The sequence below is a fragment of the Neoarius graeffei genome, chromosome 1 (genome assembly GCF_027579695.1).
Source record: "Neoarius graeffei isolate fNeoGra1 chromosome 1, fNeoGra1.pri, whole genome shotgun sequence".
Lineage (NCBI taxonomy): Eukaryota > Metazoa > Chordata > Actinopteri > Siluriformes > Ariidae > Neoarius > Neoarius graeffei.
The window spans coordinates 95,221,703-95,235,839 of NC_083569.1; the positions used below are offsets into that span (position 1 = coordinate 95,221,703).

Sequence of the window (14,137 nt, forward strand, 5' to 3'; positions counted from 1 at the left end):
TAACAAATTAAGTCGCCTCGGGCGACCGGACCACCGCGAATTTCGAGCCCTGTAGAGCATTTTATTTCTGAACTTGCTAAAGAAAGCATTTTTTAATCACTTTTGACATTAGCATGAAGTCAATATTATTGACCTACATAACATTTTTATTTATATTTTTAAGATAAGTTTCGGATTAAACCCATTTAATTCAAGTGAGCAGTCAAACAGGCCGACAACATGTAAAATGCAATATTAATTTATAGCTATGACACTGTTCTGATACACAGGGAAAAAATGGCATTGTATATCGGAGAAGAAAATTCAGTTGTATACTTTTTTTCTGGTATTGTATGTGTTTTACTTAATTAAAACAGTAGGTTTAATGGGGGGAAAAATTGTCGAGTATCGAATTGGTGAATAAAAATTGGATGGTGTCAGATTGCAGGCACTTGCAGATGCAGGGGAGAGCAGGTACAGCGCAAACTGCAGATAAAGCCAAATCGTGAATCAGTAATCATAGTCAGGAAATGGGCAGAGGTCGATTGATCAGCAAACAGAGCAGTGCAGGGCAGACAAGAAGACAAAGTAGGAAGTAAATATAAACGGTGGTCTTTAACAGAAAGTCAGTCAGAAAACAAACAGCTTGACAAAGTCAGATACAGGACACAGAACAATATTTCACAAGGTGTGTTTGTGACTGCTGGGCTTATCTAGGGAAGGTGATGTAGTTAAAACTTTGGTGATGGGGGGGCACTGTATATAGAATAGAATGCCTTTATTGTCACTATACACAAGTACAATGAGATTAAAGCATCTCCAATAACGGTGCAAACAGCGTGTAGAGAGGGAAAGAGAGAGGAGGGGGGGGGGAATATCATGGGAAGTGTAGCCTGGAGTGGCCATGTTTGGAGGCTGCTTCAAACTCAGGTTTTCAGTGCTGTTACTGACAGATGGGTATCGATATCGGTTGATATTCAAGGTTTCAGTATCGTATCAAGACAGAAAAAGTGCCATCTTGCCACCTGTATTAAATTATAATAACTTTTTTAATAATGGTGGCTGGAACAAAATAGTGGTGGGCCAAATTTTCAGAGTGCATGTTAGTGTATTCTATGGCCAGAATCTGCGTAGGAGCATCATCCCATGGGAAAAATGGGGCTTGGTATCCAAGTATGCACTGGAATGGTGTTAGCTGAGTGACTGAATGTCTGAGAGAATTCTGTGTGTGCTCGGCCCATGGAAGGAATCATGCCCAATCCTTCTGGTTCCGCATGCAGTACATGTGGAAGGAGCAGCCCACTTCTTGATTTGCTCGTTCTGCTTGGCCATTGGACTGTGGGTGGTATCCAGAGGTGAGACTAACTGACACTCCCAGCCTGTCCATGAAACATGACCATAACTGTGATATGAACTGGGGGCCCCGGTCATTCACAGTGTCTTTGGGAATACCATAGTAGCGGAAAATGTGATTGAAATAGTAGTTCAGCAGTTTCAAATGCAGTGGGAAGACCCAGTAGTGGGATGAGTCTGAGTGTCTTTGAGGACCTGTCAGTGATGACCAGGATGACAATGTTGCCATGAGACTGGGGTAGGTCGGTGATGAAATCAAGGGTAATGTGTGACCTGGGGTACTGGAAGAGGACATAGTATGTCGACAGGGGGAGCTCTGGGAACCTTGGCTTGGGCACAGACAGAGCATGAGGAGACATAATAGTTGATGTCTGAAATCATGTTTTTCTACCAGTACTTGTGTTGGAGGAGCTGGTAAGTGTGATGGCTGTTGGGACGTCCGGTGGCAGGAGAGGAGTGTAGTGTGCCCAGTTGATTTAGTTTGCCTCCAAGTCTGGGTGGAATGTGCAAAAGTCCCAGGGAGCAGTTTTCCCGTGGGCTTGCGGTCTGTGTCTGTCTAATCTCTGTCGACGTCCCAGGTTATGGCTTGCAGCAAGGTAGGTTTGGATGGGTGAGGTGAGGACGTGTAGATTTGAAATGCTTCTCTGTTCTTAAGTATTTTAAGTTCTTATGATCAGTCAGGATCGTGAATAGGTGCATTGCACCTTCCAACCAGTGCCTCCACTTCTCAAGGGCCAGTTTGACGGCCAAGAGCTCTCAATTACCAATGTCATAGATTCTCTCAGTGGGTGTGAGCTTTTTGGAGTAGAACGCAGTGGGGTATAACTTGGATCGTTCTCAAGGCGCTATGACAGAACTACTCCTACTCCTGTTTCTGAAGCATCCACCTCCACTACGAATGGTTTGGAAGGATCTGGGTGCTGAAATATGGGGGCTGTGGTGAAAGTGGTTTTCAGCTGATTGAAAGCCTGATCGGTTGCAGGACTCCAATGGAGGTGACGAGGTCCATTTTTCAGACCGGTGAGAGGGGCTGTGATGGTGCTGAACCTACAGATGAAAGTGGTAGAAGTTGGCAAACTCGAGAAAGCGCTGCAGTTCCTTGACTGAAGTGAGAGTGGACCATGTCATCACAGCTGTGACCTTGGCTTGGCCCATGCTCACTCCCTCTAAGTTGATAATATAGCCCAGGAATGAGATCTGGCTGACATGGAACTCACGTTTTTCTGCCTTAACATACAGGTGATTCTAGAGCAGGTGAGAAAATACTGACCTGATGTGATTGTGGTGGATGTTCTCATCTGGGGAATAGATCAAGATGTCCTCAATGTAGGCAATAACGAACCTCCCCAACATGTCCCTGAGCACGTCACTGATGAGGCACTAGAAGACAGTGGGAGCGCCAGAAAGGTCATAAGGCATGACCAAATATTCAAAGTGGCATGCGGTGGTGCTAAAAGTGGTTTTCTACTCGTCATCCTCACGAATCCTGACCAGGTTGTAGGTGCTGTGAAAGTCTAGTTTTGAGAATATCTTTGTAGAGCTGAAGGTACCAGTGGGAGTGGATATGGGTACTTTACTGTGATCTGGTTCAGGCCTCAATAGTCTATGCATGGCCGGGGACCCCTTCCTTTCTTTTTGATGAAGAACAACCTCGCCAAGGCTGGAGATGTTGAATGTCTGATATACTTCTGCTACAGAGTTTCTTGTACGTACTCTTCCATAGCTGCTTATTCCATCTGGGACAAAGGGTAAATGTGGTTTTGAGGAGGAGTTGTACCTGGGAGGTGGTCAATAGTATAGTCATAGGAATGGTGAGGAGGCAGACCACAGGCTTTCCCCTTGCTGAATACCTCCTTTAAGTCAAGGTAACAAGCTGGGACGTTGTCGAGGGAGTCATGCTGAGGGCTCTCTACAGAAATGGAGGAGAGCGTGAGTTGGGAAAGTCTCAAGCAGTTCTGAAAACAGGAAGGTGACCACTGAAGAGCGTCCTGTTGCAGCCAGAAAATCGGAGGATTGTGGAGTTGAAGCCAAGGGTCTCCCAATATTAGGTCATGATGTGAAGTTGGGATGACAAGAAGGGTTATGCGTTCAGTGTGAATGGCACCTACTTGAATCTTGAGGGAGATGGTTCATGTTGAGACCAGTCCCTCACCTATGAGTCTCCTGTCTGGCCTTCAGCTTGATTGGTCTCAAAAGTTCATGGGTGGTGAGTTGATCTCTGTACAATCACACTGTTTATGAAGTTTCCCTTTGCCCCGGAGTCTGGCAGCTTTAATAACACTGGCACTTGAAATGATTGTGAGTTGCGAGACATTTCTGGACTCACCGGGTTAGTAGGGCTGATGGTCCCGTGGGGGTCGAGTATGGCACTTCGAGATCAGATGACCGGCCTTACCGCAGTAAAAGCAGAGGCCCTCACATCATCTCTCCCTCTCTGACCGCTACAGTTGTGTATGTGAGACCGCCATAGGAGTTATGTGGTTTGTGTTGGGGGGGGGGGAGAAAGAGGTAGTTGTAGTGAGTGTCCTTTTGGATGAGGTGATGTAGATGGATGGCCAGGTCAATAAGAGAGATGTTCATCACGGCATGCCAGCTCGTTGAGCACCTCTGGAGGCAAACCTTGGCAAAATGTGGCTTTCAAGGCTGGCTCATTCCAGCTACTGCTGGTGGCTAAGGTGCGGAAGTCCAGTGCGTACTCCAGGAGGCTCATTTCTCCCTGTCAGATAGTCAGTAGACTCTCTCCGATTGCTCTTCCCTCAGGTTGAGGGTTAAAGACTCTTGTGAACAGCTCCAGAAAATGGTCATAAGTAATGTGTTCGCCCCAAGCATCCAAACCACGCTTGCCCACTGGAGAACTTTACCAGTGAGAAGACTGATGAACTGGGAGAGCTTGTGTTCTTTGTTTATTCCTGTGTGTAATGAAAAATATAAAGAACATTTGAAGAAGGAATCCCTTGCCATTCGAAACTTCCTTGGAAAATTTTTCAGACCAAGGAATGCTTCGAGGGGCATGTGAGGATGGCCTGCGACATCACAGCAGTGAGCTGTGACATCCTGTTGTTGAGATTGCTGATCATCTGCTGGTGCTCTCCTAATAGACCCCCCTGCACCTTGACTGCAGTCTGCTTTGCCTTCTCTGCTGCATCCATGGATGGTGAAGTATCCTGTCAGATTGCAGGGATTTACGGATGCAGGGGAGAGTGGGTATGACGCAAACTGCAGATAAAGCCAAATTGTGAATCAGGAAATGGGCAGAGGTCGCTCAATCGGCAACCAGTGCAGGGCAGATGAGATGATGAATTAGGAAGTAAACGTAAACGGTGGCCTTTAACAGGAAGTCAGTCAGAAAACAAACAGCTTGGTAAAGTCAGGTACAGGACATGGAACAAGACTTTGCGAAGTGTTTGTAACTGCTGAGGTTATATAGGGAGGGTGATTTGCAGGATAATTGGAGACAGGTGATGTAGTTTGGTGACTGGGGGGGTGCTGTGTATCATGGGAAATGTAGCCTGGAGCAGCTATGTTTGGAGGTGGCTCTGAACTTAGGTTTTCAGTGCTGTTACTGACAAATGGGTATCGATATTGGTTGATATTCAAGGTTTCAGTATCATATCGAGAGAGAAAAAAGTGCCATCTTGCCAACTGTATTAAATTATAGTAACTTTTTAATAATGGTGATTGGAACAAAATAGTGGTAGGCCACATTTTCAGAGTGCATGTTAGTGTATCTCTAGACTGCTGATAAAGCTGCACTGATGGAGTTTTCATTATTTCTTCATTTATTTCAAAATCCGCTTTAGCAGGGCTCCAGACTAACTTTCTGACCTAGGAGCACTGTGCTCCCAACCCCTAAAAATTGGGCGCACCAGCAAAAATCTAGGCGCACCACTATAAAAGGTTGGGAGCACAAGCAAACGTCTTTGCTATACCAAGTATTACTCCTATTAATCAATGTTAACAACCTTCCATTAAGTATTTGTTCTTGGGGAAGAAGGACAAATCACGCCATTTGTTACAACCAACTGCTTTATTCCAGACTTGAACCTGCAGTCATGTCCAGGCATAACACTCACTACGTTTACATGCACATAGAGAGAATCGAATTTCTGCCATTGCTCGACTGAAATCGAAGTTCAAAATGCCATGTACCGTATTTTCTGGACTATAAGCCGCTACTTTTTTGCTAGGTTTTGAACCATGCGGCTTATACAAAGGTGCGGCTATTCTGTGGATTTTTCTTCCACTGCTAGGGGCGCTCTAACCGGAAGTAGAATCAAAAATAAGATAGACGAAAAATCAATGCAAAGAAGAATTAGCAGATCTTTAGCAGATAGAACACGCATAACAAATTACTAACTGGTAATTATTTTCAAATCCTCGCCCCTTCATCATGGAAACCACACGAAGAAGTTCGTATGATGCAAGTTTTAAGTTGAAGGCCATCGAGCTTGCTATCCAGGAAGGAAACCGCGCTGCTGCACGCAAGCTTAGCGTCAATGAATCTATGGTGAGACGTTGGAGATGATTAAAGTGACTTGTGGTTTCAAACACAGGAGAAATGAAGGTAAATAAATACCGGTTATTTTCTCTTGGTTCTGTTCCGTTTTAATCAGCAAAGTTGCTGCCGTGTTAAAAGGCACTGTTCGGAAAGAATCTGTTCAGGTACATACATGTACATTTACAGTACAAAATCGTTCTGTACATGCAGTAAATATCTAATTTTTCAACATAGATATCTGTGGCTTATAGCCCGGTGCGGCTTGTATATCTTTTTTTTTTTTTTTTAAAATAGAGCAGATGCGGCTTATATACAGGTGCGCTGTATAGTACAGAAAATACGGTATACACCTTAATTCGGCTGAAATTGAACCGAACTTGATTTCTCGGAATCGAGCTACACGACCTAGTTTCTGTGATTTTCTGCCGAGCTACTTTGTGCTATACCCTATCGAGCTAGTTGTCGAGCTACTTCCGGAAGTGACAAGTGACGAGACCACAAGCGGGAAACACAACAGCCTCGGTCGGCATGACAACGAATCATGACAACGGCATGAATCTTTTCTTTTTGTGGCATTGTTTGCACTGTTAAAATTTAGCTCACTTACTGTATCACCAAATACATCTGTACAGCTGTTGCATAGCTGTGAATTGTGTACATAAACAAGTCACTGTATTTGTGTGTGTGTATATATATATATATATATATATATATATATATATATATATATATATATATACAGGGTTCTCACCAGGATTTTTTTTTAGCGTAATGGGTTATGGCGAGGGAGCGTAGCGACCGAGCGGGGGGATGGTGCGGAGATTTTGAAAAATCATGCCCAAAATTGGCCATATTTGACGTTCCTGGAGGGGATAAATTGCATTTTTTATGTTGTATATCCTTGATGGAAAATTGTTACATCTTTGGATCTTGGCAATGTGTTACCTACTGTTGTATTTCACTGAACTACAAAGGGTGTTGTCAAAAGATATGTAAACTCAGACACAACCAAAGAGATAATGAATGTTTTATTGTATTAAGAAATTAAGAAATGCCTGAGCACATAAAAATAAAAAAAAAACAAATTGCATTTTCATTCAGGCATAACATACACCCAGCCCCCTTAATAAATAATTAATATATAATCTAAAACTATTAAATGACATTTAATCTCCTCCTAGCCATTCCCTCCATCCTCTGCCCGTTTATCTGCTACCTCCTTTCCTCTGCCTCCTATGTCCTTTCCTTCATCTCCTCCAACCTCTCTTGTGCCTGTCTCCTTATAGAAATATAACGATGGATGGCATGCAGGCAGATTACCAGTGTGTTAATGTTAGCCACAGTGGGATCCAGTAAATTAGCGCTAATCATCCGATACGTGCGCCCTGTCATATTGCTAAACCTGCTTACAAAGTAGACGTTTTCATTCATCAAAGGGCTTTGGGTTAAGTTTTCAAGCGTGATGGAAAACCTGTAGAAGTGGTGCACTTACATTTCTAACTGTGAAGAAAGAGCGAATGTCTCTTTTTTTGCGAGGGGGTCCGTCATCCATTGTCATTCACCGAAGTCCAGTTCAAGAGAAAGTTATCGCCAGGATCTCTCTCTCTCTCTCTCTCTCTCTCTCTCGGAACTGATTTCCAGGCATGGGTTTCCTAACAAACGTAGGCTGATTTTGACACCTTGAAAACTGCTCAAGTGCGCAGGAAAAAAAAAAACTTTTGGCGATGGTGATGAACAACTGAAAACAACCGTTACGCTATATTAAAAATTTAGCGTAGCGGGGGGAAATTACCGTTGCGGTCTGAAATTTTAGCGTAGCGGGCCGCAACCATATAAAGCGCTGGCGAGAACCCTGTATATATATATATATATATATATATATATATATATATATATATATATATATATATATAAAAAATGCCCAACATCTGAAGAATGTCAATAAAAACAAAACAATTGAACTTTTTGTGTGTTTATTAAGACATAAGTTAAATTGTAAGCAAAAAATGGACTTTAGAAAAATATTATTGTGCAAAATAAGTTGTCCTACAAAACAGTGGTCTGTGCCAGACAGTTTGTAGCCATAGTCTGTTAGAGCAAGCCTAACAGCTTGAACACGGAACTGCTAGTGTTGCCAGATTGGGGGTTTTAAGTGCATTTTAGCGGATTTGAACATGTTTTGGGCTGGAAAACGTCAGCAGTATCTGGCAACACTATAGCTCTTCTTCATGATGACAACCGGAAGTGTACCAACACGATGGGGCGTGTAGCGCCACGTGTGGCTCGGGTGCACAATGCACCTTGCACAATAGCCCGATTTCACTTGTGCATGTAGGATTGGATTTCTCTGGCACCCCTGCTGGGACCCTTTGCTCGATTACCAACAGCAGCTCAATTTGGACGTGCATTTAAACGTAGTCAGTGATGATGTCAAATCAAATACACAGCCAGGCATACTGACCTGACAGAATATCCTATAGAGTGGTACACAGGCATACTGACCTGGCAGAACATCCTACTAACACAGGCATACTGACGTGACAGAATATCCTATAGAACACAAGTCAACTGTTGAAAAAAATAGATAAACAAAAAATGATAATAGCAGGCAGAGTCATGTGGAACTCTGCAATGGAGCGCTTCATCTTGTCTGAACAGAGACCACAGGGCCGCAGAAACTTCTGACCAATCATACACACGCTTACTAACCGTGTTTGTTTATCCTTATCAATCTGCTCCTTGATTCGCTGATTACGGTCAGCTGATCGTTTAGCAAGTTGATTCACCAATCATGATCAGCTGACTCGCAGGATACATTACATCATGGAAAATTTCTTGGAACGGCCGGTGCAGCACTAGTGCTACTTCCGGGTTTCACGTAGCGGGCGAATTGCATGTGTCAGCTGGCTGGGAAGTTATAAAAATTAATTTGATCGCGTGTTTCTGCCGGGGGTGAGCGGGGACTTGGCTTTTGCGCTTCAGTCAGCCAGCGGGGCGCGCTTCAGTCAGCCAGCCAGCGTGAAGCTTGTTTTTTTTTTTTTTTTCAGACGGCAGCTTTGTTCTGCAGCCATTATCTAGGCACAGGCTTTAATTTTTGCTCATTTTTTTATTGGCGCACCGTGCGACCGTGATTTCAAATATAGTCGCACCCTCAAAATTCTAGTCGCAAGCGCGACTAAACCAGTCGCACTCACGAGCCCTGTTTAGTATAACTTAAAGTTATGAATACTACCACTGAAATTGTTCTGTTTGAAAAATAATACAACCCCGATTCCAAAAAAGTTGGGACAAAGAACAAATTGTAAATAAAAACGGAATGCAATGATGTGGAAGTTTCAAAATTCCATGTTTTATTCAGAATCAAACATAGATGACATATATCAAATGTTTAAACTGAGAAAATGTATCATTTAAAGAGAAAAATTAGGTGATTTTTAAATTTCATGACAACAACACATCTCAAAAAAGTTGGGACAAGGCCATGTTTACCACTGTGAGACATCCCCTTTTCTCTTTACAACAGTCTGTAAACGTCTGGGGACTGAGGAGACAAGTTGCTCAAGTTTAGGGATAGGAATGTTAACCCATTCTTGTATAATGTAGGATTCTAGTTGCTCAACTGTCTTAAGCCTAGGTCACAACCGGCCGTACGTGCTCCTACGGCCAGTCTACGTGCAAGAAACGCACGGAGGGCGCGCGTGTGACGTGCTGATTTTCGAGCCGTAGACTGGCCGCAGACTGGACGCAGAGGTTCTTTGTCATGTCAAACAAACTCTACGGGCGCTTATGTTTTTTTTCAGGTTGCAAGACAAACTTATGGCCAACGTGCGTCTTTCTCCACGAACAAAAAAAAAAACGCAGCGATTTGGGAAACGCCAAAAATCGCATGGCCAAAAAATCATACGTCCAGTTGTGAACTAGGCTTTACGTCTTTTTTGTCGTATCTTCCATTTTATGATGCGCCAAATGTTTTCTATGGGTGAAAGATCTGGACTGCAGGCTGGCCAGTTCAGTACCCGGACCCTTCTTCTACGCAGCCATGATGCTGTAATTGATGCAGTATGTGGTTTGGCATTGTCATGTTGGAAAATGCAAGGTCTTCCCTGAAAGAGACATCGTCTGGATGGGAGCATATGTTGTTCTAGAACCTGGATATACCTTTCAGCATTGATGGTGTCTTTCCAGATGTGTAAGCTGCCCATACCACACGCACTAATGCAACCCCATACCATCAGAGATGCAGGCTTCTGAACTGAGCGCTGATAACAACTTGGGTCGTCCTTCTCCTCTTTAGTCCGAATGACACGGTGTCCCTGATTTCCATAAAGAACTTCAAGTTTTGATTCGTCTGACCACAGAACAGTTTTCCACTTTGCCAGTCCATTTTAAATGAGCCTTGGCCGAGAGAAGATGTCTGCGCTTCTGGATCATGTTTAGATACGGCTTCTTCTTTGAACTATGGAGTTTTAGCTGGCAACGGCGGATGGCATGGTGAATTGTGTTCACAGATAATGTTCTCTGGAAATATTCCTGAGCCCATTTTGTGATTTCCAATACAGAAGCATGCCTGTATGTGATGCAGTGCCGTCTAAGGGCCCGGAGATCATGGGCACCCAGTATGGTTTTCCGGCCTTGACCCTTACGCACAGAGATTCTTCCAGATTTTCTGAATCTTTTGATGATATGCACTGTAGATGATGATATGTTCAAACTCTTAGCAATTTTACACTGTCGAACTCCTTTCTGATATTGCTCTACTATTTGTCAGCACAGAATTAGGGGGATTGGTAATCCTCTTCCCATCTTTACTTCTGAGAGCCGCTGCCACTCCAAGATGCTCTTTTTATACCCAGTCATGTTAATGACCTATTGCCAATTGACCTAATGAGTTGCAATTTGGTCCTCCAGCTGTTCCTTTTTTGTACCTTTAACTTTTCCAGCCTCTTATTGTCCCTGTCCCAACTTTTTTGAGATGTGTTGCTGTCATGAAATTTCAAATGAGCCAATATTTGGCATGAAATTTCAAAATGTCTCACTTTTGACATTTGATATGTTGTCTATGTTCTCTTGTGAATACAATATCAGTTTTTGAAATTTGTAAATTATTGCATTCCGTTTTTATTTACAATTTGTACTTTTGTCCCAACTTTTTTGGAATCGGGGTTGTATTTCTGTGACTCTCCCAAAGTATGCAATCAGAAATTAAACATTTTAGCAGCTATATTAACCAATCGGGCAACGTTTTCTGGGGGAAAAAATGAACTGACACGTCGGCTTAATAATCTGTCCTTTTGCTTTTACAGCTTTTCAAATGTAACGCGCTTGCCAGCTGCAACAAGAGCAGATTGGACATCAACAGATGAAGCTTCAGGGAGGTAATCCTAAAATGCTATTTCACATTGTGTTTTGGTGTAAAGAATAACTTTTGCTAACTGCTTTATTGTTTTATTAAGCAGGCTGTTTACAGTGGTGTGTTTCAGTGGAGATTAAATTGAAGGAGAATTGTTAGTGTGAACTACGGTGGCCCGTAAGCGCAAAACACAAACTAAAAGTGAAACCAAAACCTCATCATGAGCTAGAAGAAAGTGAAGGTCCTTATTGAGCATTACATGTTGCTCAAATCACGAGAACAAATTTTATTTTATTTATTTTTTGGTCTGAAGTCTAGTTTGCGGAGTTACTATGATTTTTCTGCAAAGTTACTTTTGATATATTTGACACGCATTATTTCTTCTGATTAACTCAGGTTGCTTTATACAAGTTTTAATACTGTGTAACATGGACAGCATCTTTTTAAAATGACATCATATGAATGTCCTGGATAAAATTAAACATGAAAAGCATCAGTAGATTAATTTGGGCTCATAATTCCTCTTACTGAAAAGCATCCTCCAGTCGACTGACTGACGTGTGCTGCAGCCAATCAGCCACGAGCATGTGATGTTCAATAAGGACCGCCTTTTTCTGTTGAGTTAATGTTGATATGGATTTAGTTTTGCTGTTGTGTTTTCACCTTTTGTTTTGGTTTTGTTGTACCAATTTCAAATTAATTTTGTTCTCCCCACAAAGTTGTGGTTTTTGGTTTTCCTGTATTGCTTTTGGTTCTGCAGTTGTGGGTTTCCCTAATGGTTTTGGTCTTGGTTTTCTCTTGCATATTTTTTGCTGTTGCCTTTTTGGGTTGGTGGTTTTGCACTTGCAGGCCTCTACGGTAAATTATATGTCCTTGCAGTGTCAGGTTTATGGCTGCATGGTACAAAGTAAAAGGGTGAAGTGTAATCTATTTAACGGTATGATGTACTGATATAATTGATTCACTGACTACTGTAGGATTTGGTAAAATAACGTATTTCCAGCGACAGGGAAAATTCATGAATGAAGAAAGCAGAAAATAAAAGCTCTTGATAGTTTACCCATATTAATAAAAGGATCCTAATGTAGCATAATTGTTATACAGATCAGTAAATTAGATATTACTTAATCTTACTGCTTGAATACTAACCTTAAATCTTTCTAAACATGTTTTTCTTCTGCACATTTATAGTGACGACAGAAAGTTAAAACAAGAGGATGCAGCCTCAGCACCGGTGGAGATTGAGTTGGTACATACTGTTGTGTCTGTCAGGGTGGACAAATTGTAGATAATTGGAGAAGCCTGATGGGCTACTGGCTTTTCTAAATCCTCTAATCCATGTACATGTTCTAGTAGCCCATCCTTTGTTTGTGGAGTAAAAAAACTGCACTGAAGGTCACTATTTAGTTTCCTTTTGTCATTAGTCTTTTAGCATTTCACACATTCTTTGTACTCTGCTTTCATTATATTTATTTAATAATTTTGATCCTAAATTTAATTTCACCCGTCATGTCTTGTAATTGTCATGTCTAGGAATAATGTAATTGTTTATAATTAATTATAAATACATAATTATGCTAGAGTTGTTTGGAAGCTAACCTGAGCATTTCTCAGACATGCTGTACAGATATGAATATCACTTAGCTTGCTAGCTCAGAACTAGCTCACAGAGTAGCAGTTGTTGAAATTAAGTTAGTTAAATGAATTTAAAATTGAAACAGTGTCAGAGTTATACAGGGAGTCCACTGGGCTTTGAGAGTATGGTTCTGCGATGCACCTGTGGTGCAACTTAGACACATGGTCATGGTCGGGTGTTTCGGGTCTTAACATCATACACCCTCACTCAGCCGGGGGTGATCAGGCCCTGACTTGTGTCCAGGTAGCATACTCTGCCACGTGTCACCCTTCTTCAGCCAGAGCCATCTGGAAGACTTCTCTGTGGCTTCCAAGATGTTTTTGATGACCCTTCTTCTTTGCAGCCCACAGATTCCCAGAAGACCCAGGACCCAATATAGGGACTGGTCTGCAAACCCTCTACATCACTCCTCCACAGGCTCACAGCGGGCCTTCCACCATTGTCTCTGGCAGTCAACCACCAGATTGGCATATTTGGCTCTTTCTCTCCTGAGCCTCCTCCAGTTGGTCTTCCCAACTCAGTCAAGACCACTTGTCTGGATTCCCCAGACATCAGGACCACGTCCGGTCTGAGTGTGGTGGATGTGATGTCCAGGAAACTAAGTTGCCTCCCCAAGTCGACCAGGAGCTGCCAGTCCCTTGAGAATGCGAGTAACCCACCCCTGGATCTTGGCTGGGGCTGTGACTTCTCCCCTGCTTGGACAAAGGTGATGGCGACCTTCACTGGGTGTTGGTGCTTGCTGTGGACTATGCCAACACAGATGATATCTGCTAATGCATGGAGAACTTGGTCATGACTCCACTGGTACCCTCCCTCTCCCAAACGCTTCAGACAGCTGCTGAGAATATGCTTCAGCGTTTCCCTCTGCTGGCAGAGTTGGCAAGCAGGTGACTCCATTAGGCCCCGACTGTGCAGGTTGGTGGGGCTTGGCAAGATGTCATACATAGATTGGACCAAGAATTTGAAGCAGAATGCTTCTGCCTTCGAGAGCTTCGCCCGGGTGATCTTACAGCCTGCTGTGTGCTCCCACTTGGTCCAGGCTCCTTGCTTTCTCATGCCCACCATCATGCAGTCACGAGCTTCCTCCTCTTCGGCTCGTGCCTCCTGCTGTATGCGCATGAGGTTGATCTTGCCACTGGCTTTGCTGAAGCAAGATGTCGTACTGCTCCCTAGGCCAGCCCAACCAGTTGCCACTGTGCCCACCAGCATGCTGTGCTACAGCCTTGCCTCTGCCTGCTCAACTGCCTCATGTGCGTGCTGCTTCTTTCCTGTTCTGACTTTGATTCCAGCTAGAGAGACCTTTGGGTCAGTGGAGCCTCTG

General features: G+C 43.1%; 1 protein-coding gene across 4 annotated transcripts in view; it reads left to right on the forward strand.

Moving 5' to 3' along the window:
• Positions 1–14,137, forward strand: part of LOC132872343 (zinc finger protein 3 homolog) — a 47,657-nt gene that overhangs the window by 21,767 nt on the left and 11,753 nt on the right. For all 4 annotated transcript variants that reach the window (XM_060907299.1, XM_060907137.1, XM_060907216.1 and 1 more), the window contains 2 exons: positions 11,134–11,205; positions 12,372–12,429. In XM_060907299.1, coding sequence (XP_060763282.1) covers positions 11,134–11,205; positions 12,372–12,429 — 130 coding nt within the window. The remainder of the gene's footprint in view (positions 1–11,133; positions 11,206–12,371; positions 12,430–14,137) is intronic.